The sequence below is a fragment of the Salminus brasiliensis genome, chromosome 8, assembly GCF_030463535.1.
Source record: "Salminus brasiliensis chromosome 8, fSalBra1.hap2, whole genome shotgun sequence".
Classification (NCBI taxonomy): domain Eukaryota; kingdom Metazoa; phylum Chordata; class Actinopteri; order Characiformes; family Bryconidae; genus Salminus; species Salminus brasiliensis.
This window is the reverse complement of record NC_132885.1, coordinates 10,518,138-10,545,744: the sequence shown is the minus strand read 5'-3', so window position 1 is coordinate 10,545,744 and position 27,607 is coordinate 10,518,138. Positions and strand designations below refer to the sequence as shown.

The 27,607-nt window shown below is 40.5% G+C and overlaps 1 protein-coding gene across 14 annotated transcripts in view; it reads right to left on the bottom strand.

Moving 5' to 3' along the window:
• tns1b (tensin 1b) overlaps positions 1-27,607 on the bottom strand; it is a 212,577-nt gene that overhangs the window by 50,864 nt on the left and 134,106 nt on the right. For all 14 annotated transcript variants that reach the window (XM_072685580.1, XM_072685579.1, XM_072685576.1 and 11 more), the window contains 12 exons: positions 26,413-26,462; positions 18,436-18,607; positions 17,348-17,398; positions 16,646-16,768; positions 14,030-14,094; positions 12,724-12,807; positions 9,132-9,244; positions 8,062-8,122; positions 6,346-6,421; positions 3,793-3,922; positions 3,604-3,669; positions 3,347-3,463 (listed from right to left, as the gene is read on the bottom strand). In XM_072685580.1, coding sequence (XP_072541681.1) covers positions 3,347-3,463; positions 3,604-3,669; positions 3,793-3,922; positions 6,346-6,421; positions 8,062-8,122; positions 9,132-9,244; positions 12,724-12,807; positions 14,030-14,094; positions 16,646-16,768; positions 17,348-17,398; positions 18,436-18,607; positions 26,413-26,462 — 1,108 coding nt within the window. The remainder of the gene's footprint in view (positions 1-3,346; positions 3,464-3,603; positions 3,670-3,792; positions 3,923-6,345; positions 6,422-8,061; positions 8,123-9,131; positions 9,245-12,723; positions 12,808-14,029; positions 14,095-16,645; positions 16,769-17,347; positions 17,399-18,435; positions 18,608-26,412; positions 26,463-27,607) is intronic.

The window sequence follows — 27,607 nt, the reverse complement described above, 5'->3', positions numbered from 1 at the left end:
CTTCTCCAGCCACTGTCCCATCCCAACATGGATCTGCCCTGGAAATAACAGATTTTTGTCTTCTGTAAAGTAAATCGTTACTATTGATTACTTACTATTAGTATTACTATTAATTCATTATTTACTTGTTTATACTATTAGATAATGTCTGTTGAATGTGGAAATATCTAAATACTGTACTTATACCGTAGTTTATATGTTTAAAATGAAAAGCACTTTAAGCTGCATTTTAATAAAAAAAAAATTATTTATAGTTTAAGTTTATTATTATTATTGCTATCCTCATTCTGATTAATATTAGTAAAAAATTTGATTGTTTTGATAAACAACAGAATTATTTATACTGGATTGATTTGCCCTGATTTAAAAAACTGCATTTCCTGACCATGAAAACAGTAAAAAAAGAAAACAACAACAACATTGGACTGCAGGCTTATTACTACCCCAGTGAGGCTTGTTCAGTCTGTGTCATTACTGCACAGAAGGCCAGGGTAACGCATTTTAACTGAAGGTCACACTCGCTAAAGCACAGCATCACTCCATGTACGTGTATCTGAAAACACAGTGTCTGTGTAGGCTCAGCGCAGGCTAACCCTGCCAACAGCTGCCCAGCACATCGCCTACGTCTGAGGTCAAGACACGGAGAAGATAAGACATCTATTATTCTGCCATTAACATGTCAGTGGAGATAAAGTATTAACCTGTTTTATCTTGAGTTAGATTAAGTTAAAGCCTGCTTATTTGTAGACTGGCCTTCTGTAGGGTGCTGAGAGTGGTAACAGAAAGAGCTTGCGTGTCCTTTTAGTGAAACAGTGAAGAGGTTTAAAGTGGCACAGAGAAAACTCAATTCTGAGATGGCCTTTCTTTTGTAAATAAGGGGAATAAATAAATGAAGGAAGTAAAACGTTTGATTCTGTACTGGTATAGATCCAATCTCATGTCCAATCTCGAATAACACACCTCCACGTATGTACTATTGCATTTCAATGAAAGTCAATGTAAAAAGATTATGTCCCAAGTCATTCTGGAGCATTTCTATTGGTCAATTTGTCATGATATTTTGACACAGTGTAAAAAACAACTTTCAGTTTATGTTAAAAACTCAGCAGTCTAATGTGCTAGACCCTGGACTCGCAAGTTCGCATCCCGAGCAATGCCGCTTTGCCATCAGCGGCCGGAGTCAGAGACAGCACAACTAGTCATGCTCTCTCTGATAGATGGCGCTCCCTCACCTCATCACTCTTAAGCGTTGGTGGCCAGTAGCTGGTGCAGCGGTGGAGCTGGGGACCCCTGGTTGCGAGAGCTGTTGTAAATGCTTTAGATAGTCAGTGTACACATCAGTCTAATGTCTGTAGGCATTTAGATTCTAGCGCGTGATGAACTTTGGCCTACTCTTCTACACCAGCCAGCCACCTCTCTTTTCCTCAGTGGAATAGACTTTGATTCAGCTGGGCTGTTAACTGTTTCCTTGGTGCTTAGTAATGATGTTACAGACAGAGAAGACACTACATGACGAGCGTTACTTGAGCTTTGCTGACTGTGCTTCAACAACAGACTCTTTTTTTTGCAGTCCTGGCAAAATGAAGTCATGCGCTTGAGTACAAAAGCATGACGTCCCGCTACTTATCTGCACTGCAGATTCCGTTCCCTGGCTCCTGCTGCTCAATGGGACTTTGTCCATCTGCAACAGCCATCTGAATTCACGTGCAAATGTGCTCTTTCTGTTCTACATCACGGGCTGGATGTGGACCATAAGATGCAGAATGTTCTCACATGTTCTCCTCCAGCTGGCTCAGTGTCAGAGGCTTGCAGGGGGGGGGGGTGTTAGTAAAAGACCAGGGTACTTGGCCTCTTGACCAACAGCTTTAGCCAACCGGAGAGATTGGTTTACGTCCCTGTTTGAAAGGCGGCAGCCAAAAGATCAGCAGCCCCCTATTTCTGCCCGACCTATTTAGAGTGAAGACTGTTTAAGGGGGACGGATGCTTTATCGCTACACATCTCAGATGGCTTGGAGTGAGAACAGAGGAGTGGGAATGTGGGGTCTGAAAAGAGCTTTTAAACATGGAGAGCGAGAGAGATAAGTACAGACGACATGTATAATTCCTGATGTACATATCTTGACAAGTCTTCTGCTTTCCAGAAAGCATGTCACGGCCCATAAAGATAGTAGAAGTCAATTCCTAAAAAGGATTTCAAAAAGCATTCCACATGGATGTTTTCTTAAATAACAACATAACACAGAGTTCTGTACAATGCACAATTGTTTTGGACGATGACAATATATAGTGTTGGTCAGACAATGACCATCTCATGACAGTATGAATTACAGAGGTGGCCAAAACCTCCAATGTTTCAAATGCGGCTTGTGTAATCGACAGAGCTGGGGTAGAGGCTGGGAGAGCTGGGTGGCTTGGCCACGCTGTGGTCAGGTGTCCTCAAGAGAATGCTCACTAAGGTATTTACTCCTCAACCCACAGATTCCTCAGCACACACCATTTCCACAATTACACACATACAACCAGCAGGAGGAAGAGCATGATAGTGTCTGTTTAGTAATAGCTCTGCATGCTTTTATGCTCCAAATTATAGCTCAAGATTTAGAGACATAACATAACATAATCTGGCGCCAGGAGAAACCACCCCTGTTGTAGTACATTGCTGGAATAGTTCAATTAGAACACATAATGCTAGAGATTAGATTGTGTAATGCTAATCAACTGCCTTCTCTTCTTAAATTAATATGGAAATTGGATTATGCTCAGTTTTAAGATGAACCAAAGGAAAAGTCCAGATCAAGGTCAGCTGGTTTCAGATGGTCTAAGCTGGTCTTTGATGATTAAGGCGGTTTAACAGCCGGACATCCAGGTAAATATTTACGCTATGTTGGAAAGCCAGCTGGTTAAACTGGTAAACCAGTTTATTTCTTGACATTTTCATCTGAGTATGATGGATTAGCTATAAATATGGCCAACTTTCATCATCAAGCTGGTAATTAAGCTGGTCATACCTGTTAAACAGTTTGGTCAAGCTGGGAGACCAGCTAAATCATCATTTGAGATTTATGATATGATATACAGTACACCATGCATACAGTATGTACCATGTACAGTAAACTACATATAGCAGTTAACTTCTGGACTTCTCAATGTTATTCTTTATTTCTTCATGTTTATGGGTTTAGCAGGTACTAACAATGTTTTACAATGTTCTTCCTGTTTCCTGTTTTCAATAGCAGACAGGAACAGCAGAAACCACATTTCCCACATTTAAAAACAATATTAATGATATTACAATATACATCCCATTGACCTACTACATTCTGACCTAATTATCTTCAGTACTCACCATCCATGGAGTCTTCACAGCGCTGATTAAAATTTTCATAGGAGTCCCAGCGGATAAGAGGATCCTGGGTATTGTAGTCAACAGAGACACTAGGTCCATTCTCCAGATGACCCATACCTTTAGTGGAAGCAGGAAAGTGTTTAAGCTCAGTGCCAGAAAAACAACTACCAAACAACTACCACAACTACCAATTTCCATTTAATCCCACACCTTTAGTGTCTAAAATAGTAAAGGAAAAAAAAACACATAGCTTTTACCATTGATTTTCTCTGGGCCGAATGAGAAGACAAACTCCACTTTTCCATATTCAGGGAATCGGTCATCTGTTGGTGAGGGAAAAGCACATGGAAACAATGCAAACATTTGCTTAGAACTTTAAGCACTGCCTTAGAAGATCAAATAAGGAGCTATAATTAATTAAAGATAAATAGCAGAAGACTTCTCACCTTTAAATGTCTCGTCCAGCTCATCCTTGCCAAAGACGAGGCCTAGGTCATGAACAGCACAGGTGTGAAACTGCACTCTGAAGATGACGTCTCTGGAGGGGCTGCGGAAGCGCTTGTGATAACACTTGAGCTACAGAGGAAGACAAATAACAGTAAATGTCCATTAATAGCAGTACATAATTCACACACAAGCCCAGTCAGTGGTAATTGTTAAAACATTGTAGGGTTGAAAAATAAAGATATATGAACACATACATAATAAATAGACTTGTATATAAGTGGGCAAGTACACAACTACACAAGTATAATTATAGCTCATCCATGTAAAATCCTTGAGAGTGCTCATTTTACATAATTCATATGGTTTCCCCCTTATCCCAAATGCAGTCCCAAACAAGGTTGGTGGCTGAAATTAGCTTCTTTAGTGTTTGATGCATTTGATGGATTAGCATCATGCAACCAGCATGCCTGTATTATTGAAATTTACAGTAATATGAAATTTCATTGCTTATATGCTTCTGAGACAATGATTCTATGCTTTATTATTTATTATTTATTTATCTACATTTTTGTAACTGAGTGTCTTGCTATCCCTTTCTGCTGTGACACTGAGAATTTCCCCACTGCGGGACTAATAAAGGATTATGTTATCTTATCTTATCTTATCTTATGCTTATATATACAGTGTAATTAACCACTTTCTAACATGACATACTGTCATCTACAGAATTTCACAGTAAAGTAGTTGGTGGCATCATTAAGGACAGTAACAGCAGGCATCAAACCTACTGTGTTGGTCTATTGTTATAGACAACTGTACACCATGTCAAAATCCACATAAACCACCATTTGAGGCAAGTTTGTGAAATCTGCCGGCTCACGTTCACTCCTTCTTCCATCAAACAGGTACTAAAGCTTTATCCAGCTCAGTGATTTACTGAAATGATGTGCAGGAGACTGCAGCTGCTGTCTCGCCCATTACAACGACGTACCTGATCCGGGAGCATGGCACATCATCAGCCTCTTAGGCTTACGTCAGCGCTCACATTCAAGAGCCATTCTTCACATCAAGCCCTACTAATCAGCCTAGATTAGATTATTTGAAGGCTGTTGGATCACCAGTGCCTTGTTAGCCTTCCCGTGGGGAAACAACGCCAGATATGGCTGTCTGGTGTAGTATATGAGACTGCACGGCCTCTCCAAACCCCAGACGAAAGAAATAAAAATGTCCTCGCTGGCCACTGGAGAAACTGTATCCTGTGCTCTCTTGTCCGGGATAGCTGTAATTAAGCTATTTTGCTTGGGGTCCGACGGATCGAAAATGCACACGTTTTCTACTCATAGAAACAGAAGCAAAATAAACAAAACAAGCTTGAGGAGAAGGGGAAAGGGGCCAAACATCCTGTGGCTTTGGGCTGCTACATTGGTGTATTCCAGTCTGGTGTAGGGCTACCACAGAAAGCGGAGGGCCTCCTCCGCAGAACAGCAATATCCTCCACATGCAATGAGCTAAACGCTGAGTGAGAGCTGGAGTCAAGTATGAGAAGATCTTGAGAAGATCTTTCTCAACATTAAAACAAATGCAAATATCATGCAGACATGCAGATAAAGAAGGAGGCAGGTTAGAGAATGGGGCCTGGGACCGGAAGGTTGCTGGGTTGAGCACCTGGACCTGGGTTTTGGAATGAAACTCCTCAAAACCATAGCTAAAAGTTCACGATGCCAGAAGTGAGATTGTTGAAATGATTAGAACAATAGGAGTCTAGACTGTGTTTAATGGAAGAAACATCCATCAGTCAATCTCCCACTTGCGAATTCCCTGATTTTCTCTACGTTCCTCCAATGTTTGGTCTGCATACTCTTTCTCAAAGGAAGCTCATGTCTAGGTTTCTCAGGACTCAGCTCCCTGTCCATATTGATTTACAGCTTTCTGTAAAAGTAATACCAGTACGCTACATCTCTGGCACACTTTCAGCTTAGAGCTCTTTCTAAATCACAGTTGCTCCTTTTCAGCTTGCTAAGGGCAGACCAAGATGAGCTCATCGAGTAGATGGACGACCCTTAAGAGCAAAACATTAGCGCTCTTGACAAAGCACTCACTTTTCTGGCGTCCTTCTCAAAAACGTTCAGGGGTGGGGCGCAAATAAATCCAGGCTGGCGGACTACGAATGCAGAGCTGATCTGAGTGAACCCTCATTTCTTCCGAGGTGTTTTTGAAGAGGAGTCTGACTGACGCCCTCTATGACATTCTGTTTTACAGCCTTTGTAGGATTCGAGCCAAGAATTCTTTGCTTTACCTTTAATGACCATATTTTAAATATGAGCAGTAGTCTAAATCCAAGCTCTTGAGGGTAAATTGCAATTCACCTGAGGACTATGTGATTAACTAAAGCAGAATAAGGCATAATACATCACTCTGTAGTGGCAATTAGATTCTCAACAGGGCTGAAAGAAAGGCACTTCTAAATTGATAAAATACATATTTAACGCATACCTGACAATAACAGCAGAGTTTGCTGCAAGTGAAGAACACATTATGCAGTATATCCTTACCAGAATGTCTCCTTTCAGAAGCAGGCCAGGCTCAATGGTGATGCAGATGCTGGTCTGACTGTCTCCCTGGACGTTACTATGAATCGCAGATAGAGAAACATGCATTATGCACAGCATCCATCACAAGTCTATAGGACATGTTATGACTAGTATAATACTTCACTGGATAACTGAGAAATATTCTTTATGCTCTTCAATATTGATGGATGAGATGCAAGAATGGCTTTTCAGAGCTTTCTGAGCATATGGTATTGGAGCAGAGGATGCTAGGATGTTGGATCTAATGTTGTAATACTGTTTAATCTTTGCACATCAATCTTTTACAATGAATGGACCAATAGAAATAGAAAAGTATGTGGACACTTGCTCATTTACTGTTTCTTCCTAAATCAAGTGTATTAAAAAGAGTTCCTTCTGCTTTTGCTGAAGCCAATGTCTGTGTTGTTGTCCAGGGAAGGCTTTCTACTAGATTTTGGAGAACTGGTGTAAGGGTTTGATTGCATACAAGGACAAGTGCATTAGTGAGGTCAGGATTTTGGATGGTCGCCACCCCACCTCCTTCCCAACTCATCCCAAAAGTATTAAGCACTAGGCATGGTGCCAATAAGTCCATGTTTGTCTGCTCCAGTCGGGGACTAGACAAGCCGCATGTGCGTGCATTTACACATCTGTGTCAGCGATACATGTGAATTAAAGTAGCTGAATGCATTTATTAGAAGGGGTGTCCACAAACATTTGGTGTTTGTATATACTGTGTATACTTTTATAGTATACTGGGACACTTTGACTGACCAGCAAAATCTTCATCTTCTCATCTCCAGCTGAAAAGTGAACCCAGTTTAAGGAGAAGTGGCCTAAATAGACAGGATTTCAGGAGAAGTGCAAGGTGTCATCCTTACCTAACTGTACAGGTGCTGATATTAAGGCAAGGGCGTGCATAACAACGTATTAAGAAAGAAATGCTGGTGAGCTTTGTCTGCTAAGCTTCTAATTCATGAGGTATAGAGTATGTATGACTATTCAAACAATGCTGTGTGTGTATTTGGGTCTGAATGCATGAAGGTATGAATTCCCTCACAGTGAGAGCTTGGCAACAGTTAACAGTAACACGCATTTCACCCACCCACACCCATACCCACTAGATCTGGACATGTAATTTAAGCAGGCCTTTTTAAGTTGCACCTGATATGCCACTTCATGAAGCCATTCTTAAATCTGAGCCACCCTCAGGGCAGTAAAGCAAGGCATTATGTTGTTTGCCATTAAGCCCGTAAGGCTGTAATGGGTTCTGTGGCCTACAGCAGTGGCACCCAAACGCCCCGCAGCTGTCATGCGCACTGAAACACTCCTTCTCATGTAACTCCAAACATGACCATCATCTCCTTGATCCGGAACTTCGCTTCCGCTCTATGGCCGATTCTAGGGGCTTACACTAGCACTATATGGTTCAGCTGACGGTATATCACCTTACTGCAACACTAGCAGTAGTATGACACATTACACATCTGCAGACATGCACATGTGGGCTATACACATCTTGGCCCCTCTTTCTCTGTGTGTGTGTGTGTGTATGTATAAGGTTCACCAGCTCTACAACAGCATATGGGAGGGACCAGAGAGCACAAAATTGCTTGTGATTGGTGCTTGTAGAGGCTGGGCACAATGCCAACTCAGAATGATTGACAGAAAGCACTAAAAACAAAGGCTGGTTCTTACTAGATCCCAGATGTGTAGACTGGCTGCATGGCCTGGTAGATCTTCAGAAAAGGGCGGCAACCTGAAAGGCACAGGAGTGAGTGAGTTGGGAGGGAGCGGGGGAGACAAGGCCTTTAGTGTAGCTGGAGGAATAGAAGGAGGGGTGGTCTACATGCATGACTGCTGTACGCTAAAAGCAAAGCACCTGGCTGGAGAATGGTGTTGTGCTGTTCTGCAGACGCTTTCTTCATCTGAACTCATACACATTCACATAAACTCCAATCATCACATCTTTTGAGCTAAACTCATCCATCACAAGCTTGCTAAAGTCATGACTTTATAGAACACAGATTTTTTTTTTTATTTGTGGTCTTTCAAATAAAGGGCGTAACTATCTGAGACCTGCCCCAGGCTTGCACAGTTGCACAGCGGGTGCCTGGAGCTGCGTGCTTGAGATAAGCCTGAGTGGAGACCCAGAAACCTGCTTCCAGAACCTGCAACAACCCTGGGTCAGAGCAGGGGAAGGGCTGAAGCTGTCAGTCACAGTATTTGCATACTTGGTGAATAGTTCATTTTTTGGAACAATAAATATCCCAGTTCTCATCTAATGAAATTTTTGTATTGGATGTTTTACAAAAATGACCTTAACAAACTTCGATTTCGGATGATATTGGAAATAAAATGCTTCAGATTTCATTATGAAGACACTCCACAGAAAGCAAATATTGTTCAGATGCCACTGTTTTCTTGTTTAATCAAATAAAATCTTGATTCCAGTTATTATAAAGCATTTTCTGTCCGCTTAATAGTATAAAACCAAACATAAATTTAGCCAATAGAAATATATTACGAAATCATCTTTCTGTAATATCCTCCAGAATGTAGTCAGGAATAAACATGCCTCATAAATGTTCAATTTCACAAATGCAGGTATGTTTTTAGAAACTGAAATTGTTGTGAAATCTCATAAAACATGCACATTTGTATGAATGCTCTCATTAGTACAATGGAAATAGGCCTAAAACACAGAATCATGAATGATACCAAACAGCTAAGCAACCAGCATTGGCCACTGGCCTAGTGGTGCTTACCTCCTTTAGCCTCGAAGTTGGGGATGCCGTGCATTATGACGTGATGCAGGAAGAGGGGCTTGTTGTTAATCTTAATGTGGCCCGAAAGCAGCCCGCTGAAATACTGCACATACCTAGAACAGACACAGGCAAAATAATCAAACTAAGAAACCTCCTCTCTAAATACCTTTCAGAGGCACAGTAAATGTATGAACCCAGACCAGACAGTTCTAAAGATAGGAATACAGCTTCTCCTGGACTAAAGTAACTGCATGTTTAGTAAAGCAGAGCTTAACATGCATTTTAGTGGGTGTGCTAGCAAATAAAATCAAAATGTGATCACAGTGATTTTCAGCGTGGCATGATTGTTGGTGCCAGAAGACCCAGTATGAGTGTTTCTATACAGTTTATCTTCTGGGATTTTCAGCACAACCGTCTCTAGGAATGGTCACTAGGAATGGTGTAATAAAGAAAAAAATAACAAACATCCAGCCAAAAGCAGCAGTTCTGCGAACTCAAGCGCCTTGCTGATGAGAGAGGTCAGACTGGTTGGAGCTGACAAAAATTATATACTAACTCAGATACTCAAAAATATATCAGAATGCACAACATTCTGATATATTGAGGCGGCTGGACTACACCAGCAGAAGATAAGGTCAGGTTCCAGTTCTCTCAACCAAGAATAGAAAGCTGAGGCTGCAGTGTCAATCGGAGAGGTGAAGACTGTAAAGTTGGATAGTTGAAGACTGTAAAAATGTAGCCTGGCCTGATGGATGGGTCAGAATTTGTCCCAACAGGATACATTCATGCTGCCATGCCAACTTTGGACAATAAGAAGAATGGAAGATTTGCAGCTGATAAAATCTGCAAGAACTGATATGACAAAATCATATAAAACGAATGTTTCCAACATCTCATAGAATCCATGTGATGAAAACTTGAGGCTGTGTTTAAAGCAAAGGGAGGATCTAACCAGTACTGGAGTAGTCTTCCTAATACAGTGCTTGGTGTATATGTATATGGTCATGGGATTGTTTCATTTGAGGCCACTTAAAGTTCTTTGCTTTGCTTCCACAAACTCTTAGAAGAGTTTTGAGCACTTCAGTTTGCATAAACAGGAAAAAGTACTCTCTTTCTCAGGGAAGAACTTTGAGTGGGTTTTTGGCTGGGGGCTGGAGGATTGCTTTCCCATGCAGGACAGCAGCAAGGGCAGCTCCATGGGGTATATGCTCACAGATAGTGGACAAGCCTGGAAAACCCTCCAACCCTAGAGCTTCTTTTCATTAAGTGGGAGACTATTGCTACTGTTTGGGAGAGCTGTGAGACCCAGGCCAGGAGAGGCAGGTTTAAAAAGATAGTTTGGCAAAAAGTTTGCATCTAAATTTGGTTTCAAGATAATTAGTAAGTAATTTTTACCAATTCACCATTTCTCCAATTAGCAATGTGCAAACTGCATGCATAAAATCACCCGACACTTAAATGCTGTATCTATAAAATGGATGATAAAACAAAAATGGCAAAAATTAAAGCTTCTGTGCCACTACTGTTTGTAGGTGTAACAGTATGTTATATAGTGCCCGAATATGGGTTTCCATTCTTTGCAGTGTCAGTTTTGTTGACATTCTGGGATTTTCTGGGATTGTTTGGTTTAAATGACTCTGGATGGCTGTATCAACATCAGCCTCTGACATCTACCACAGTGTTAACCTCAGAAACCACCAAAAAATCTATTTGAGATTTAAACTCAGCAACTCAGTAAGCAGTTTCAGTAAGGCGTATGACTTTGGCATGCAGTTTACACAACTGTAATTGTTAGCTACATGAGCTCCAAACACATTTTGGTCTATTGACCATATTTGGAGTAAAGGGGAAATCCGTACACTTTTCCCCAGACAATCGCTTGAATGAAACCTGAAGTGCCAACTCCTTTAAAAAAGCAAGGGAAAAATAAAAACTTCAATTGGCATGGCAACTCCACATTCATTACTCAACGTCCACTTACAGGACGGCCCAATGAATGTGTGGGCTTGTGTGGCTGTGTGTGGCTGCTTTGGGGTATTTTGGTACAGCAGACATTCAATTCTACATAATGGAAAATGTGGCTCCTTGTGCCAAGGAGTTTATGTGTATGTGTGAGTGTGTGTGTGTGTGTGTGTGTGTGTGTGTGTGTGTGTGTGTGCACGCTCATATGTATACTTGAGATACAGACATTTGGCACATTAGCTTTACACATGCCTCCCATAATAACTGCAGACTGGTGGACAACCACTTGTGGCTAATTATAGGCCAGTCCGCAAATAACAGCATAAAGAGTCCAGATCTCAAAAACCCCTTAAGGATAACATCTTTGAAAGAATTTTTCAGTTAAACATGGTACGGTACACATTCAGGGAATGGTATCAGTTAAATTCAACAAACCTATAACAACTGAAGCCATCTGGCATGCAGTTACGAGGATTTGAGTGTTTTAGCAACAGAGGCTAAGCTTAGTTTTTTGTGCTGAAAGAACAATGTCTCAATGGTGCCGTGCAAGTGTGACTTACTAAACTACCACTGAAGTTAGGATATATTGAGTTCAATTTAGCACCGGCCTGAACAACATTTTACAGGCTAGATGAGTAAGATGAGTAAGGTGGTTATATTGCATTAACAGTATATAGGAGGGATAGCGCAAATGAACTGAAATCAGCCATTAGTTTTCTGTCTGATGCAATCAGGCCTAGCATGATGTCTTCCAGATTGGTGATGTGTTAGATATGTTTTCTGTTTAGCTTCAGTGCAGAAAGGCTAGATGGTGTTGATGCTGAGTATAAACCTTACAAACTTTTTTTTTTTTTAAAGAACAACTTTACAAGGTACAAGGTAAAAATCATCCTAATTTTGAATGGAAGTAAATGAGTATTTTGGAGCATTTCTATTGGTCCATTTACCAATAAATTCTGACTCAATAAAAGGAACAACTTCCAGATTTAAATTATGCCAAAGAGTGAATGGAAATGGAAAGGTTTGTGTCTGACAGTGACTATATATAAGGGCTGATTTCAGTTTATTTAGCATCTAAAGACTCTTCCTCAGGAAATTGAATGTAGCTATAGTTTCTATTGCTATTACAAATAGTACTGAACAGAAAAAAGATAACACTGAGCTATTCAAATGATTTAGGTTAGTCTAGTAAGATTTGAAACAGTAATTGATGATGATACACAGCAACAGACCAAACCCAACTGCCAAAAAAGGCAGTTGGGATTAAGCTTAAACTAAACTAAACTGCACTAAACAATGACAATCCACAATGTAAAGCAGTTAGGGGTGCAACAGCAGACCATGTTTGAAATATTCATGATATACTTAATTAAGCATAAAGGGTTTAAAATCCACAAATTGCTGTTTTTCAAAGATGACCTCTGAGTCTCACAGTAATATGCAGTCGGATCACTGGGGTTCAAAAAACTTTCAGTATTACAATTATAAAACATCCCCTAAGAATCCAGAAAGAAGAATGGTACAGATGTGATGACCACAGCAGCAGAAGTACCCCAGCACAGGTCAAACCCTTACATGCCATGGGAGGAGAAGTATGCAGAGGCCAGGCAGGAAATGGGGTGAAACTGACCTTTTCTGGGACGGCTGACCCACAGGAAGCACTTTATCTTCATAAAACCTCTTCATGGCAAACCTGTCCAGAGCCTGGTCCGCGCTGCTGGCCAAACACACGCTGTATTATTACTCACGGACACACATTTTAGTCTCCACATGTTTATGTGTTCAAAATGATCAACACTTTTCAATATCCAACATCCATCATTTCTTCTGTGTGAATTGCTGTTTGCCGTACAAGCTCTTGAGCTCCGTGCTTTCAGTGGTCAGACAGTAAAAATAACGACTACAGTTGTTGTAACAAGGTGGAATTTAATCAGTGCTTAATTCAAGTCTTGAGACAAATCATTCCCTGATGACCTCCCTGTGCTCTTATGTTGACCGGTATGTGTCTTGTGATTAGGGATTACAGATTTTCTCCTTCAGAACTTCAGTCTTTACAGCTAAGAAGTCACAATACAATCACAAAAGCATGGTGTAACTTTTTATTGCAAATTTTACGAGACTTTGACATTATTTGAAACACAATGAAAAGTTATGAGTACTTGTTTTGTGGCCAGGTTTACATTAATTAATTATTGAATTACTTATATTATAATTATGTATCACTAAAGATGACAATCTGGCATTACCAAAACAGGGCTGAAAAAAAAGTTTTGTATTCTTCCAAACGTACATACACTCAGCTTACTAGCGAATGCCCCGGTCCGAGCTCTAGATGCTGGGAAAATATGGTGAAATATGGCTGTTACTGGAGAGCTGCACATCACATCTAGACTCTGCAAGTTATGGGAATACAGGTTACTACGTGAACCAGGCCCTGTGACCTCGGCTTTACCTGTGCCAGTGTCCGCAGAGGGGGAGTTCAAACTTGGCACGTGACAAAGCAAAGCCTGGGTAGAAAATGGGAATCTGCACTAGGCTAAAAGCTAGTGCCATCTGCAACGGTTGCTCCCTTGAGAACAAACTGGAAGCTAAACACACTTAAGAAAAGAAAGCACTGAATAATCATTTTACCAGTAGGTCTCAAATACCAGGGGAAGCCAAACCCAGGGCAAGACTAAAAGCTAACTGTCTACAATCTCTTCAGCTTGCTAACAGCACATCCTGCTTAGAGGACAGCAGTACTATCTGATAAGGCGAGCACCCTGTAAAAGAAGAAACTGTGTGTTTCTGAGTCAAAATATCAACTTAAAAAAAGACTTTAACTGAAAAAGCATCGATTGATATTGGTTCTAATATTGGTAACAGAAAGGTAGTTCAACTTTTGAATACTATATCAATATTCAGTACACTTCATCACACTTATTGGCATGTCTCACCTTGCTGAAATGTTACTGTAATGCATGTATGCAGCCACAACAACCCCTGTCCTCCCTCGATTTCCCTGCAGAAAGAAAGAAAGAGAGAGGGAGAGAAACAGAGGGGTTATACCAGTTGAGAGGTATGGAGCCATTAAATGAAATGACATGCAAGAGCCTGTATGATGCTATAGCTCAGTGCTCAGGGACCGCTCGCCGCTGAACAGGATTTTGCTGAGGGCTTTGAGCACCAGTTAGACTCTCAGTGCTGTGGTGCATGGAGTCACCATGTGTGAACGCAGTGTATAGTCGGGCAGCATGTAGGCTGCAGCAGATTTCTCAGTGACTGCATAGTTCCACCGGCCAGTCATCTGCTCAAGTTTCCACTGCTGTACAGAGCAACACGGTTCGCCATGGCAACTGTGTTTATGGCCTGCTGTTAAAAATGCTGGTGTGTTTTTGTTGAAGGAATACAAACGGGCTAGCGCTAATCCCAGCTCTCGCCCTCACTCTCCTGGTCTCAGATGACATTCAGTGCAGAATAGCTCTGAAAGGAAGTGAAGCTCTGGGATGGATAATCCCCATACGGAAATGTGATATATGGCCATGTATGCAAAAAAAAAAAAAAAAAAAATTATATATATATATATATATATATATATATATATATATATATATATATATATATATACTCTATATAACAAGTATGGGGAACACTTTACTGGTCCATTGCATCTGGTCCATTGCAGATGCCTTGTAGATGATCTCCTGACATTCAACTAACATTCCACTGAATATGTATTAAATGCAAGTAAACTCTAAGTTGATTATAAATGACTGTCTATTGACTGTAACCCTACACCTCAATCCAACCCTAACCTATTGGCACCATGCCCAATGCCAGGTGCGGGATAGAGGGTTATTAAGCCCCACTGCACTGAGCTGTGGAGAAGTGAAACTGTGTTCTCTGGAATGAAGTTGGGCTGGTGATCATCCAATATCCTCTTATCGCTGAATGCAATCAAGTCTGCACAGCAATGGTCCTAAATCTAATAGAAAGCCTTCCCTGGACAGTAGAGGTTACTCCAACAAAGGCAGGATTAACCCTTTTTGATACGCTTGATTTCGTAAGACACAAGAATAAGCAGGTGTCCCAATACTTTTGTCCATATAGCGCATAAATGCTCACTGGCTACTCTAGAAGGAAACTTCTTTTTAAATGTTAAGAAAATTAAGCAAATGTTTAGGTTAATTAACCATCAAAACTTCATTACCTTCATACCTTCAAACCTTTCATTTGAAACCAGACATCATATATTCCTTTAAGCAGCTCCTATAAAAAACTACAATGACCTTAGTCCAAACAATGTCAACATCAGTCTTCCCAGTGATATTATGGACCTGCCCTGAACTGCTCAAGTCCATGTTTTTTGCTGCACTGGGAGTGGTGCTCGCGGTCATGACCATGCTGACATCTCACACACTGGCAGGAAGAAGGATGAGCCATGGTGAGGGCAGATAAGCCCCTTGCTCCACACGGGCCTGTTTTTCTACCATTCATCTCCCCAACTGCAATTTCTGCAATCAGCGACGGCAACCGACACTAAACCCTACCCCAAAAACAAAGGAAGGAGACTTTAGAGCCTGGGTTCACACTGTTTCTTCATCCTAGATCGTTTATCTGTGGTGAGGAACGGTGTAATTAACCCATCTCAGAGGAGCGCTGAGGAAAGAGCTCAAAGCATTGTTCGAGAAAACCATCCCGGTTCAGTTTGACCCCGAGAGGTCAAGTGAAGGTTGTCAAAACTACAGGGAGCACCAAGAATATTTCCTTTCATAACACCCTTTCAGATGACTTTCTCAACACAGGACAAGCAGAGTGGCAAGCGTAGAGCTACTGAGGCGCAGCTGCATCTGCTTAATTCCTGCCTCCACGCCCAGCACTGCAGATATGCACCAGCAGTGTGTAGAACCGGGGAGAACAGCATGAGAACGCCATCTACTGACAGTACACTTAGGGCACTGATTTCCACAGCGATGCTGAAAGGAACAAGTACATTTACATTTACATTTAAGGCATTTAGCAGACGCTCTTATCCAGAGCGACTTACAAAAGTGCTTGGCTATTTACTAAAGAATAATCTCAGCTAGTTAGAATACACTAATAGTTCAAAGATACCATTAAGCTTTACACATTACTAAACACAAGTCAATAAGGTGACCACTCTACTATTTGCCCAAGTACTCTCGGAAGAGGTGGGTCTTCAGTCTGGGTTTGAAGACAGCGAGCGACTCTGCTGTTCGGACACCCAGGGGAAGCTCGTTCCACCACTTTGGTGCGAGGACAGAAAAAAAGGCAGGATGCTTGTCTTCCATGGATTTTAACGAATGGCGGGTCGAGCCGAGCCATACTTGGTGCAGATACACTGGTAAATATCTCAGGTGGTTCTTCTGTCATCCAGGAAATTTGATTGTCTCAGAATCAGGTGAATGGGCATGTGGTACAATATTGAAGAAGACACTCTCTTACACTTCGAATGGCTTCATCAGATCGCAGTGATGAGGTGTCTGACATTTTGACCTGATTGTAGCAAAATTGTAGCAATAGGTAGCAAAACATCCCCAAAGCCATATTACCTTGTTGTGCAGGACCACAACATTATGGTTGTCGGCACTCATCCAGGTGTCCATGGCTTTGCATATGCTGCATATCTTATCCAGAGCTGGAGCATGATGATCTGGCCAGCCGAAGTCCAACACCTAAAACACACACAACACACCAACCTTCATTAAAACATCTTTCACCTTACGTCACTGGTCCTTCTCCATTATATCACTGTACAGATTACATTATATTTACATTATAATATATATATTTATATTTACATCATATATAAATTACATACAGTGACAGATTACAGATTATAACTCATCTGATCATGCACAACTTGTCTTTGTCATATACTCCATTCATCCAACCTCAGTTTCAACCACCGCTGGACAGATATTTGCATGTTGACAGATAATATGGGATTATTTGGGATGACATGGTAGTGTGTGGGGGGCTGATATATGTGCATCAGGCACAGCAGGGTCACTGCAGTTTTTACCAATGTCAGTGTCACTGCTAGGCTGGGAATGGTCCACCACACAAAAATATCCAGCCAGTGGTTGCGTGGTTAGAAACTGACCATTGATGGAGGGTTAGAGGACAGCTTAAACAAACTGTGCAAAATCAAACAGGCTGTAGTTTCCACTGTACATCAGTGAGGTGGATCTACAGGGCACATGTTTCTGACTGCTGTCGAGTGGATATATAGAAGGCATATTAAAACTTACTTTGGGATTCAGTCTGCAGATGTCATATCGTTTTTCACTCAGGTTGAAGAGCTGAAAGAACATAGTACTTATTAAGCTTTAGAATATAATAGACTTGCACAAAGAATCAAAATGTCAATATATATATATTTTCAATATGGTGCTTTGACCAACCATTCAATATTTAAAGCAGACAGATTCCCAGACCCAGGTTAAGACAAAGCCTAGCCTAAAACAATTAATTGTTTTACCACGGACACTGCAGTGCAGTTCGAGACTGCATTCTTAGCAAAAATACTTCCACATGATGCTAAACGGAACCATCTTTTAAAGGGTACTTTAAAGAATCATCTACAACAGATCCGTAATCGTGATTAAGAACCATTTAATCAGGACGAAGAACCAATTAAACAGGTAAAGAACTGCTTGGGCATGTGGATAGTCCTTAGGCATGTCATGGTTCTATACAGATCCACTGCCTTTACTAAAGAACTCCTGTATGCTTAATCAGTGTCCAGGAAGCTGGCCTATGGTGGATAACTTTTCAGAAGGTACTTTAAGGAACCATTTACAACAGATCCGTCATTATGATAATGAACGATTTAACTAGGCAAATAACTGTTTGGGCATTTGGATAGTCCTTAGGGATGTCATGGTTCTACAGATTTGCTGTGTTTACTGAAGAACTCCTGTATGCTTCATTAGTGTCCAGGAAGCTGACCCAAAATATACTTTTAAGAGCCATCTACAACAGATCTGACCATTTGGAGAGTTATTAGGGCTATCATAGTATTAAACAGATCAATTGCCTTAAGTAAATAACACTTTTATGTTTAATCAATGTCCAGAAAGCTAAGAACTATTTAAGCATCTGGACAGACCTTAAGGTGGTTGGCTTTATTCAGATCTATTGCCTGCTTAAACAGTGTCCAGGACGCTGACCCATGGATGAAAAGGTAGTATTGCTGGGTTTGGAGTATTATGATGCTACACTTGGTCTCTGGCTGGAATCTGGTCTCATAACAAGTCTATAATAGGATTGTACACCATTTAAAAGTGCAGTGCTTGGAGTACGTAATTGAGTGAATCAGTAAGAGGACAGCCCTCACCAGATAGTTGTCTCCGTGTTTGGAGCGGAGCATGCTGGCCACCTCTTTGAGGTTGGAGCTGTAACTCTGTTCCTCCACACTGCTGGGGAAAGACACAGAGATGATCCTCTCTGTGATGTAGACCAGGTCCACCTCATAGTTCTCCTCCATAGACTGAATCAGGCTGACACTTCTGCAGAGCATGAATGGAGAAGTAAAGGGTGAGGGAAGAAGAAAGAGAGAAAGAGAGAGATTGATTCTCATGTCCAATCAAAACGTCTGATTCATTCATATCAACCCAGCTTTAAATAACCATATATGGAGAAATCAGACTCTTTGTCAAAGCTACTGGACTCGCGTGCCTCCTTCCAAACCATCAACGTGGGTTTTCTTTCCGCATTCTGGCTAGGTATCCCTTGTTTGTAACGGTGGCTGCCGATTTTTCACCACTGCGCTGATTAAAATCAAGCGGATTCTTGTATTTCTCGCCAGGCCTGCATGACATCACTAAATCAAGCTGCCTGCTTTCTTTGCCTCTGAAACGTCAGCGTGACACAGAGCATTAAACCCATATTTGGAGCTCTGTTTGGTTTGAACCGAAAAAAAAGAAAGAAAATAAGAAAGCGCAGAGAGATTGATCAGGGAGATAAACAAGCTAGATATGAAAATGTCCCACATTCCATGCATGCGACTGAGCGGACCAAGCAAAACAACTTGGTCACTTGTGAGGAATGAGGCGGTTAAAGATGGAACCGCAATCTAGCCCCCCATCAGTAACCAACCTCCTCTCTCCATGAAAACAGTTGAGAATAGATGAGGCCACGCTACACAGCCATGACCTGTGGGGACGAGGGGGGGGGTCTTTTATGACCTGACCTCAACTGTGACAGCATGACTGCTGGAGCAGTGGTTCAGCCGGAAACCAAATGGACAAAAAATTACAGGCAATATTCCATGCTTCAGGGTTACATGGATACTACCATGATTTTAACCATTTTAACCATTTCACACTGAGCCAGAAACCCTTTTAGACATCATCTAACATCTCTACATGATTTGAGGCATGTATGTGATGACCTAAGCATGCAGTTTGCTAACCTGGTTATTAATGTATTGTTACATATTAATAATCTTTGCAACAACAAAGTAAATACTAGTGATGTATTTGCTGTTACAGCTGCTGTTATAGTAGATCAGACTACTATAACACAAGTGTATCTCAACTCAGCTGTCACTCATATGTGTTTATACATGTGTAATAAGACATGGGTTATTATGCTTGTATGAACTGCTACTTTTCTTGTTACAGTGACTTGTGTAAATGCCTGAGACTAAAGTCGAGGACGTTGATGCACGATGAGTAATTACAAGCTGCATCACTGTACTGGAATACACAGTTGCTCTAGTTACCCTGTTGTTACATGATTATTAAGATGTAACTACACAGATATTAAAGACACTGTAAAATGGGGCCGTTTGATAACCTGGTGGTTAATGATAAAATGCTATATTGGTCTGGTAGCTTTAAAGAAGCAAATGTAAGATTCTAAACTGGTCTGGTTTAGTGTCCTCTCAAATACATTCAGGGTAAAGGGAAATACAGAGCCAGATGGTGTTTCTGGGCATGAGAGTGCACACCCACCACCGAATAAAATGTCTTTAAATCTTCATATGATCTAATTTTATACCTTCTCCATTAAGGCTTTCCCAAGACAATTTAGCTCTTCTACCAAGAGGGCATCAACACTTTTGCAAAGACCACTAAAGTCACAATGCACATTAAATAAGAAGCCAAAACAACGTGTTTGTGGTCTGTGCACTGCACACCTAATTTAAGGCAGCACACATAATGATGATGTTTATTGAATATTTACGAGCAGCTCATTCAGGACTGGCAGCATTCAGAAAACATCCTGCTGTGAATCTAGTCACACAGCAGACTGTTTGACTTGTTGAGCATTTGTCACTTACCACACTTTACTTAGAGTTTATTATGCACAGCAGAAGTACTTCCATTGTATTTCAGGCCTAGTCTGAAAGTCCTTCTCAGGAACGGGTGCTCAAAGTGACAATCATTCAACCATTTAAAACAGTCACTTTCAAAAATGTTATGGGGTTGAATGTGACAGTGTTGGTTTTGTGCTGAAATGGCAAATGCCATTAGCTAATGCCTGTTTTTTTTCTGTGAGAATTGAACTATTACTTTACACGTTACGAGTTACAACAAGTTTTAAATGGGAACACTGAGCTCTCTCTCTCTCTCTCTCTCTCTCTCACTCTCTCTCTCTCTCTCTCTATATATATATATATATATAAATATTATAATTATTATATTATAAATATATATAAATATATATATATATATATATAGAGAGAGAGAGAGAGATAGATAGATAGATAGATAGATATAGCTATAGATACATGCACATCAAACCACTGAAAAACAACAGAAAATTATGCACTAATCTAGAAATATTAAATTAGATTTTAGAAAACATTTTATTTATTATATCAGACAAATGTCAGACATCACACATCATCTAATTGACGTCTCCATGTTACGGGGCAATGCTTTTTTTTCTAAACTATCGCTTTAAGGATATATTTTATGAGATGTACAGACTTATACAGTTATCATAAAGTAAAATTAAGATGTGCATTTTTATAGATTATTTTATTTTATAGTCTATATAATCAAATGTGCTAAAATGCTGATATTGGTCAGAACACATTTAAAATGCAATGCAAAAGACGTGTTATTCTTGTGCGTAATGTGAGTCAGCTATAGTGATACAGCTATAGTGATTAGTGATTTAGTGATTTTCCTATCTACTAATATTACCTATATGTTTATATATATATTATCAACTTTAAGAACACCAAATTCTGAAACTCACTCCGAACACAATCTGAACAGTGGAATGACCTTCAACCATTATGAAGCTTTTCTATTGAAACTATGGAAGTATGTCTGTCTTTGTGTTTGGCAAAACAACAGTGGACCCAACACCGGACCCTTCTGTGTGCTGGCTGAGACACTCCATGACCAGAGTTGGAGATCAACTGAGTGCCGAAACTAACTACACCACTCATGTTACATGTGGTTATGCTCTCACACATGTCCTACTGAAGCTCCGTGCAAAGAGCACATCAGAGATGTTTGGGCATCCTCACGGAGAAATGCCGTGCTCAGAAAAATCTGCTTCTCATCACAGTGTCTCTCGATAGCCCTGCTTTGCCCACGAGCCCCAAAAAACTCTGTACATCTCTGAAGGCAATTGCATTACAACACTGATCACATTAAGCGTCTTTTAAACAAACACATGCAGAAAGCACATGCTTTTGACTTCAACAATAAACAGTAGATTTGCAGTGTAATTCCTTTTTGGAAATGAAACAATACGAATCTCTCTGTACAGTAAACACCATCACGAGGAGGTAGGATGTATCAGAGAATCAGACTTGTGGGTAAATGTGACGACGCACGTACTGTGTGACTAATACAAACACTTACTGTACTCTGTACTCTGGCCTGTGCAGTGGTAATGTAGTTTACAGGTTACATTAGCATTATGATCATCACACACTTCAAACTAACACAAACTGTTATGAACCCTGTAATACTGCAAGGCTTATTACACATTAAGGGCCCTATTTTAGCTATCTTTTGGCGTGTTTTCCTGCTTAAAACACAGAAAAGGCTTGTACTAAGTTACTTCTTAGTTATTCATGGGTGTGTTTTGGGCGTAACATGCAATAATCCAATCAGCATGTCACTTGCCATTCCCTTTAAGAGACAGGTGTGGTCTGACTTTGGCGGATTGCTATTTCAATTGCAAAGTGGGGATGTACGAGCGTTGGGCTGCACGCGCCTGTGTTGACAATTCACTGCTAAGATAGCAATGAACATGACTGGTGACGTCTGCCTAGGTTGTTTTCAGTCAGTGGAGCACCTGTGTTTTCCATTACATCAGAAATTGACCTGAACACACCTCATTTCGAGACCAACCCATCTATCAGCATAGATATATTCACATGCACCGTTGCTATTGACTGTTGCGGGGTGTAAGATAGCAATGAGCATCGCGATGCGCCTTGCACAGGGTGTAAGATATGCCCTAAGACATAGGTGGGGCTATTCTTTGGAAACAGAAGATTGTAATAACACTTCCAGCCCACCAGCAGGCCATCGGCTTTTTAGAGGGGTTAAGTACACACAAACAGACTGCTGTCCAATGAAAAACATGTATCTCCATTTTTGTCCGTTTTGAGTTTTCTCCAGTGTTATACCCTGTAGCTGCTCTCTACACTGTGTAAATAATAATTCTAAATGAATGGGCCAATAGAAATGCTCTAAATTACTTGGAATAAACACTTATTTTACATTAACTTCCATTCAAAGAACATTTTTGCCTTCTTATGTAAAATTACCATTTTAAAGATTAATTTTTTTACTGGACAGCAACGGTATGTGGTTTTTTGACAATGTCAAAAACACCCTGTTACCGTTTCAAAAGAACAAAAGCTACAAATACTCTTTTAACTCACTTTACTTTTTAGTTCTGCATCTCAGTTTGTTCAACAATACATTTTGAGTTGAGCCTGGTATGGTTGAGTCTGTTATTCCCGGTTGGTTTGGACTTCTATCACATTTATCACAAGGGAGGTCGTCCTATCTTCAGACTCCTGATCTTAATTCAAACTTATACTCTCCTGTTTCTTGACAAGCAGACAGTTAGATAATTGCGCCACTCTAGAACTGTGATGCTGTTTATTTCTGTGTCCAAGAAATATCACAATGGTAACTTAGCTTAGAACTGTGTTTGTATGTGGTGTAATTTCACAGCTCCATTGTGGCACAGAGGTCTGACACTCAACTCTCAGCGCTCATCAAGTGTGAGGAGGTCACAAGTTCAAATCCTAGCAAGATTTTAGCACTATACTGTTAAAGGCCTCCCAGTCTGGGGATGTCATGTGATAGGGGGGGTATCTACCCTGCAGATTGGAATAAACAGTAAACAGACTTAGGAACACAACTCAATACGTATTGTTGACCACACTGAGGTGCAAAACTAAGAAATGTGAGTTAGGAGAACTTCTGACTAAACTAAGGTGAGTTAGCTCAGAAACGCTCTGTATTAAAGTTGGCCTGCCTATTATTTTTTTAACAGTCATTCTAAAGCCAACGTCCGACATCACACATCATCTGACTGACTGTATCCATGCTAAAGGGCAATGCTCTTTTTTTGCTAAACTGTCACTTTAAGTAGATATTTTATGAGATCTGCACCAACAACCTTCCAGAAACTGTGGCTGATCCCCAACTGTTGAACAACCACCACTGACAGGTGCCATGGCAACAAGCATCTTCCCAGCCTGGCGTCCTACTGTGCCCTGCCGCAACACGACCCCAGGAAAAAAACCCAGGAAATGGGAGTATAAAAGCCAGCTTTCATCTTTTAATCCTGGTCTCCTTTGTGGGCTGGACATTTTATTTTATATAGGCAATTTTCATAGACTCACAAGGCCGGCAAGATGGTTTCCTCATTGAGGATAAGTTGATGAAAACCGAGCTTTGCCGTACCGTGCTTAGAATTACACGAAGGATGCCGCTCCCCTGAGGAGGACAATAAAGATCATAGCATCTCTTTTCTCTTTTCCCTCCAAGGAGAGACAAAGTTGCAAAGCAGGGTTGAAAGGCAGGAACAAAAGCTTCTCATTTGGGAAACTGGGCAGCCATGTTAAACATCTGAGTTGTTTAGATACAACATACTCAGGCAGAGGAGCAGCCCACTTCAAAAACTGTCTGGCGAATGTGAGTTCTCTTCATAATTCAGACACGCACACTTTACTCATGGAACTGTAGAGTTTCCCACTCTGTTTATTTTATGCGCCGTAACTTGGAGGAAGGAATGTTGTCCTCCTCTGGTTTACTGGGCACACTTGACACCAGCTGGGTGCACTTCACAAACAGGCCGAAATGTCCAAAGTGAAGTACCGCAGAGACTTTAGGTACCAAAGGTTTGGGACTGTCTTTCCCAAGATTCAAAACATGGAAGTGAATTACACCGCCTGTCAAAAGTTTGGGTACAACTTTGGGTACAGTGCCAATATTTAGGTTGGCTTACAATGCATTAAATACATTAAGTAGGTTTATAATGAGGAAAACAATATTTACACTCTTAACTCTTGTAACACTTTGGAGGTAGTTTGACATATTAAAATATTTCACCTACATAAAAAAAACACTGATACAAAATTGCCGTTGCCTTTCATGATGAATGAACCAATAGTAATGCTCCAAAATGACTTGGAATAAACAATCACTTCCACTGAAAGTTAAGACTTTCTGCGCTCTTTTGAAGCGGACAAGGTTTTGGCGTGACAGCAATGGTGTAGTGTGGTGTTCTTGTCCAGTAGGAGAATCAAACTCTAGTCTGTCCAGGTAAGGTGGTGTGGTGTACCCACTACACTACATCAAACACATGTATATCAGAATTGGAGCTACATGGGGGGCCTAGGCTCCCTCACCTGAAAGCCAGACCTCCACCCAGATTTCTGACTGTTCAAAAGAAATGAAAATGCTGTCTTGTAAAACAGAGGGAACCAGAAAGGCACTGAGCTCTTGCTTCTTTCTCCCCTTTTCCTGTCTCTGTTCTACATTGATTCTACAATAAATACAGAAGAGGGCATTCTAGTCTTCGCCAACACGTAAACGCTCCACTGTAGCAGCAGATTTTGGGAACTTGTTATGAGTAATGCTAGTTTCTAGCATAGGCTAGCTCTGAAAGTAGGTGACCTGACCTTTCATGTATCACCGCCTTTGCCTGTGAAATCCAGGACTATGGTGTTGTACTGTAGCTGGTGATCAAAGTAATCATGCATTTACAGAGTGTTAGCAGTCATCTGCTGTGTTTATTTATTTATTTATTTTCCTCTGATTATAGAAGTTACAGTGAAACCTTTCTAGTTTCCTAGTTGATGGTTGCCAGGCTGACTGTAGTGATGTTTGTGAGGCATAATGCTTCCAAGCCAGGCCCCTTAACCAACTCCTAAAACTAAATTCTGGTTGTGTATATATATATATATATATATATATATATATATATATATATATATCTTAAGATTTATTAGTGGAGTCAATTGATTAAAAAGTGCAATCGCATTAATCACAACAATATTTTAAATGAGTTCAAATTAGTTAATAAGTTTATATGCCTTGAATTTTTGGGTGGGAGAACAAATAAATGTGTGGATTTTTAAAAGATAAATGGACAATCAGTCATTGGGCTGGATTAAGCGAGCTTAGACAGCAGCAGCTGTGTGTGTGTGTGTGTGAGTGTGTGTGAGAGAGAGAGAGAGAGAGAGAGAGAGAGAGAGAGCAAGAGAGATAAATTAAGAGTTAAGAGACTGAATCTATATTTTATCATAAATAAAATGTAATCTACCCTCTGAGCTCAACAGTAGCGACGCTGGATTTACATCGCTAAATAAAACTTGGTAAGATGATTAATTTGCATAAACAAAAGGTAAACACATTAAAGTTTGCAGATTAATCATGCGCACTAATATATACATACATTTGGTTGTAAATGTGAAAACTACAGTAACGGTACCAAAACGGTACTTTTGGGCCAAAAGCAGTTAATAACAAACTGTCAAATCATCATTTAGGCTTAATCTGCTTTTCACACTAGAGGAGAAACTCTGACGAACACAGGGCTGACACTTAATTCCTCTTGAAACAGTAAAAATTAAATATTTATCTGAGAGGCGGGGCATGGGCTAACAAGCTTAAAGTCTGTGTATATACGGTTAAATGTTATGGCAAGGTGACGTTGTTGACAAAATCTTCTGTACGTCATCATTATGCAAAGCATGCACAATCAAGCGATCCGCTTTCGTATAACTGCCACTATGAATAGCCCGACATGGGCAGGGCTGCGAGTGGCTAATAAGAGACTGATGGACAGGGGTGGACAGCTGAGCAGCTCCTACCTGGATGGTCTCCGGCGCGACTCCATACTCTTGGACGATTTCGTTGAGCCCTGAAAATACACAAGAAAACAAATGCAATGCAATGAACATGTTGATGAAGTACAAAGCATAATACAAAACTCCTCAAAGCTCCAGACTCAGAATTACGTGTTACAGCTAACCCTAGTCTGAAGGACAAGCAAACTCTCTCTCTTTCTTACTCGCTCTTGTTTTGTCCGTCTTTCCCACGCTCACACAAACACAAACATAAACACTGCCAGAAATATTTACTGAAGAAGTTTTTCGAATCCTTTCAGCGGAATATGTTTATCACAATCACACTGTAACCAGGGCTAGAGTTGGTCTGTACAAGCTGTACTCTAAACCAAACTTCAGCTCGCAGGCGACATTTAGCCTAAGCATGTCCCTTCCTGTGATGTTGCACTCAAATTCAGACCCAGATAAGGACAGAAATGACATCCTGCAGAGTCCACTTTATTCCCAGAGGTTCCAATTTTAAAAGTTACACCAGGGAAAAGAAAAATGCCATCAGTTCAGTTGCTAACTGCTTTTATTTTATTTATTTATTTTAGTTAGTAATATTTGCCTAATCCCCAGGGGATTCTTGCATATTTTCTTAAATTTGCACTTGCATATAAAACAATACTCAAATTATACATGACAATGTTCAAAACAATCTCCGTACCCTCTCTAATGAGACCCATGTGACCTTTAGCACTGTGTAAAGAGAAACTTCAACCCCAAACCAAAACACCAGAAAAGGTGAAGTTAGAATTCAGAAATTCTTCATATTTCCTGTAAAAGCACACATTTACTCATGTGGACAAATTGTTTTACCAGAGTCTTAGCTTTACAAAAGCAGTGTAATGTCTAAGTAAAAAGTTTATAAAAAAGTATATAAACCGCAAGAGGCTGGATACGACTTTCTGAATGCGTCCACTGGTCAGTTTCACACAAAAAAAAAACAAAACATAGACACATTCACCAGTTACACAAAGTGAGAGGCAGAAGATGTGTTACTCAGTGTTCATTCATCAATGAACAAAATGCAACAAAATGCAAATGGACAAACAAATCCAACAATTTCAGATGAGATGCAGATGACGGACACACAAATTCACCACCTAAACACGGCTAGAGCCAGAGATGAGCATGTCAACCCATTTACATGGCATCATAATTCCAGATGTGAGTC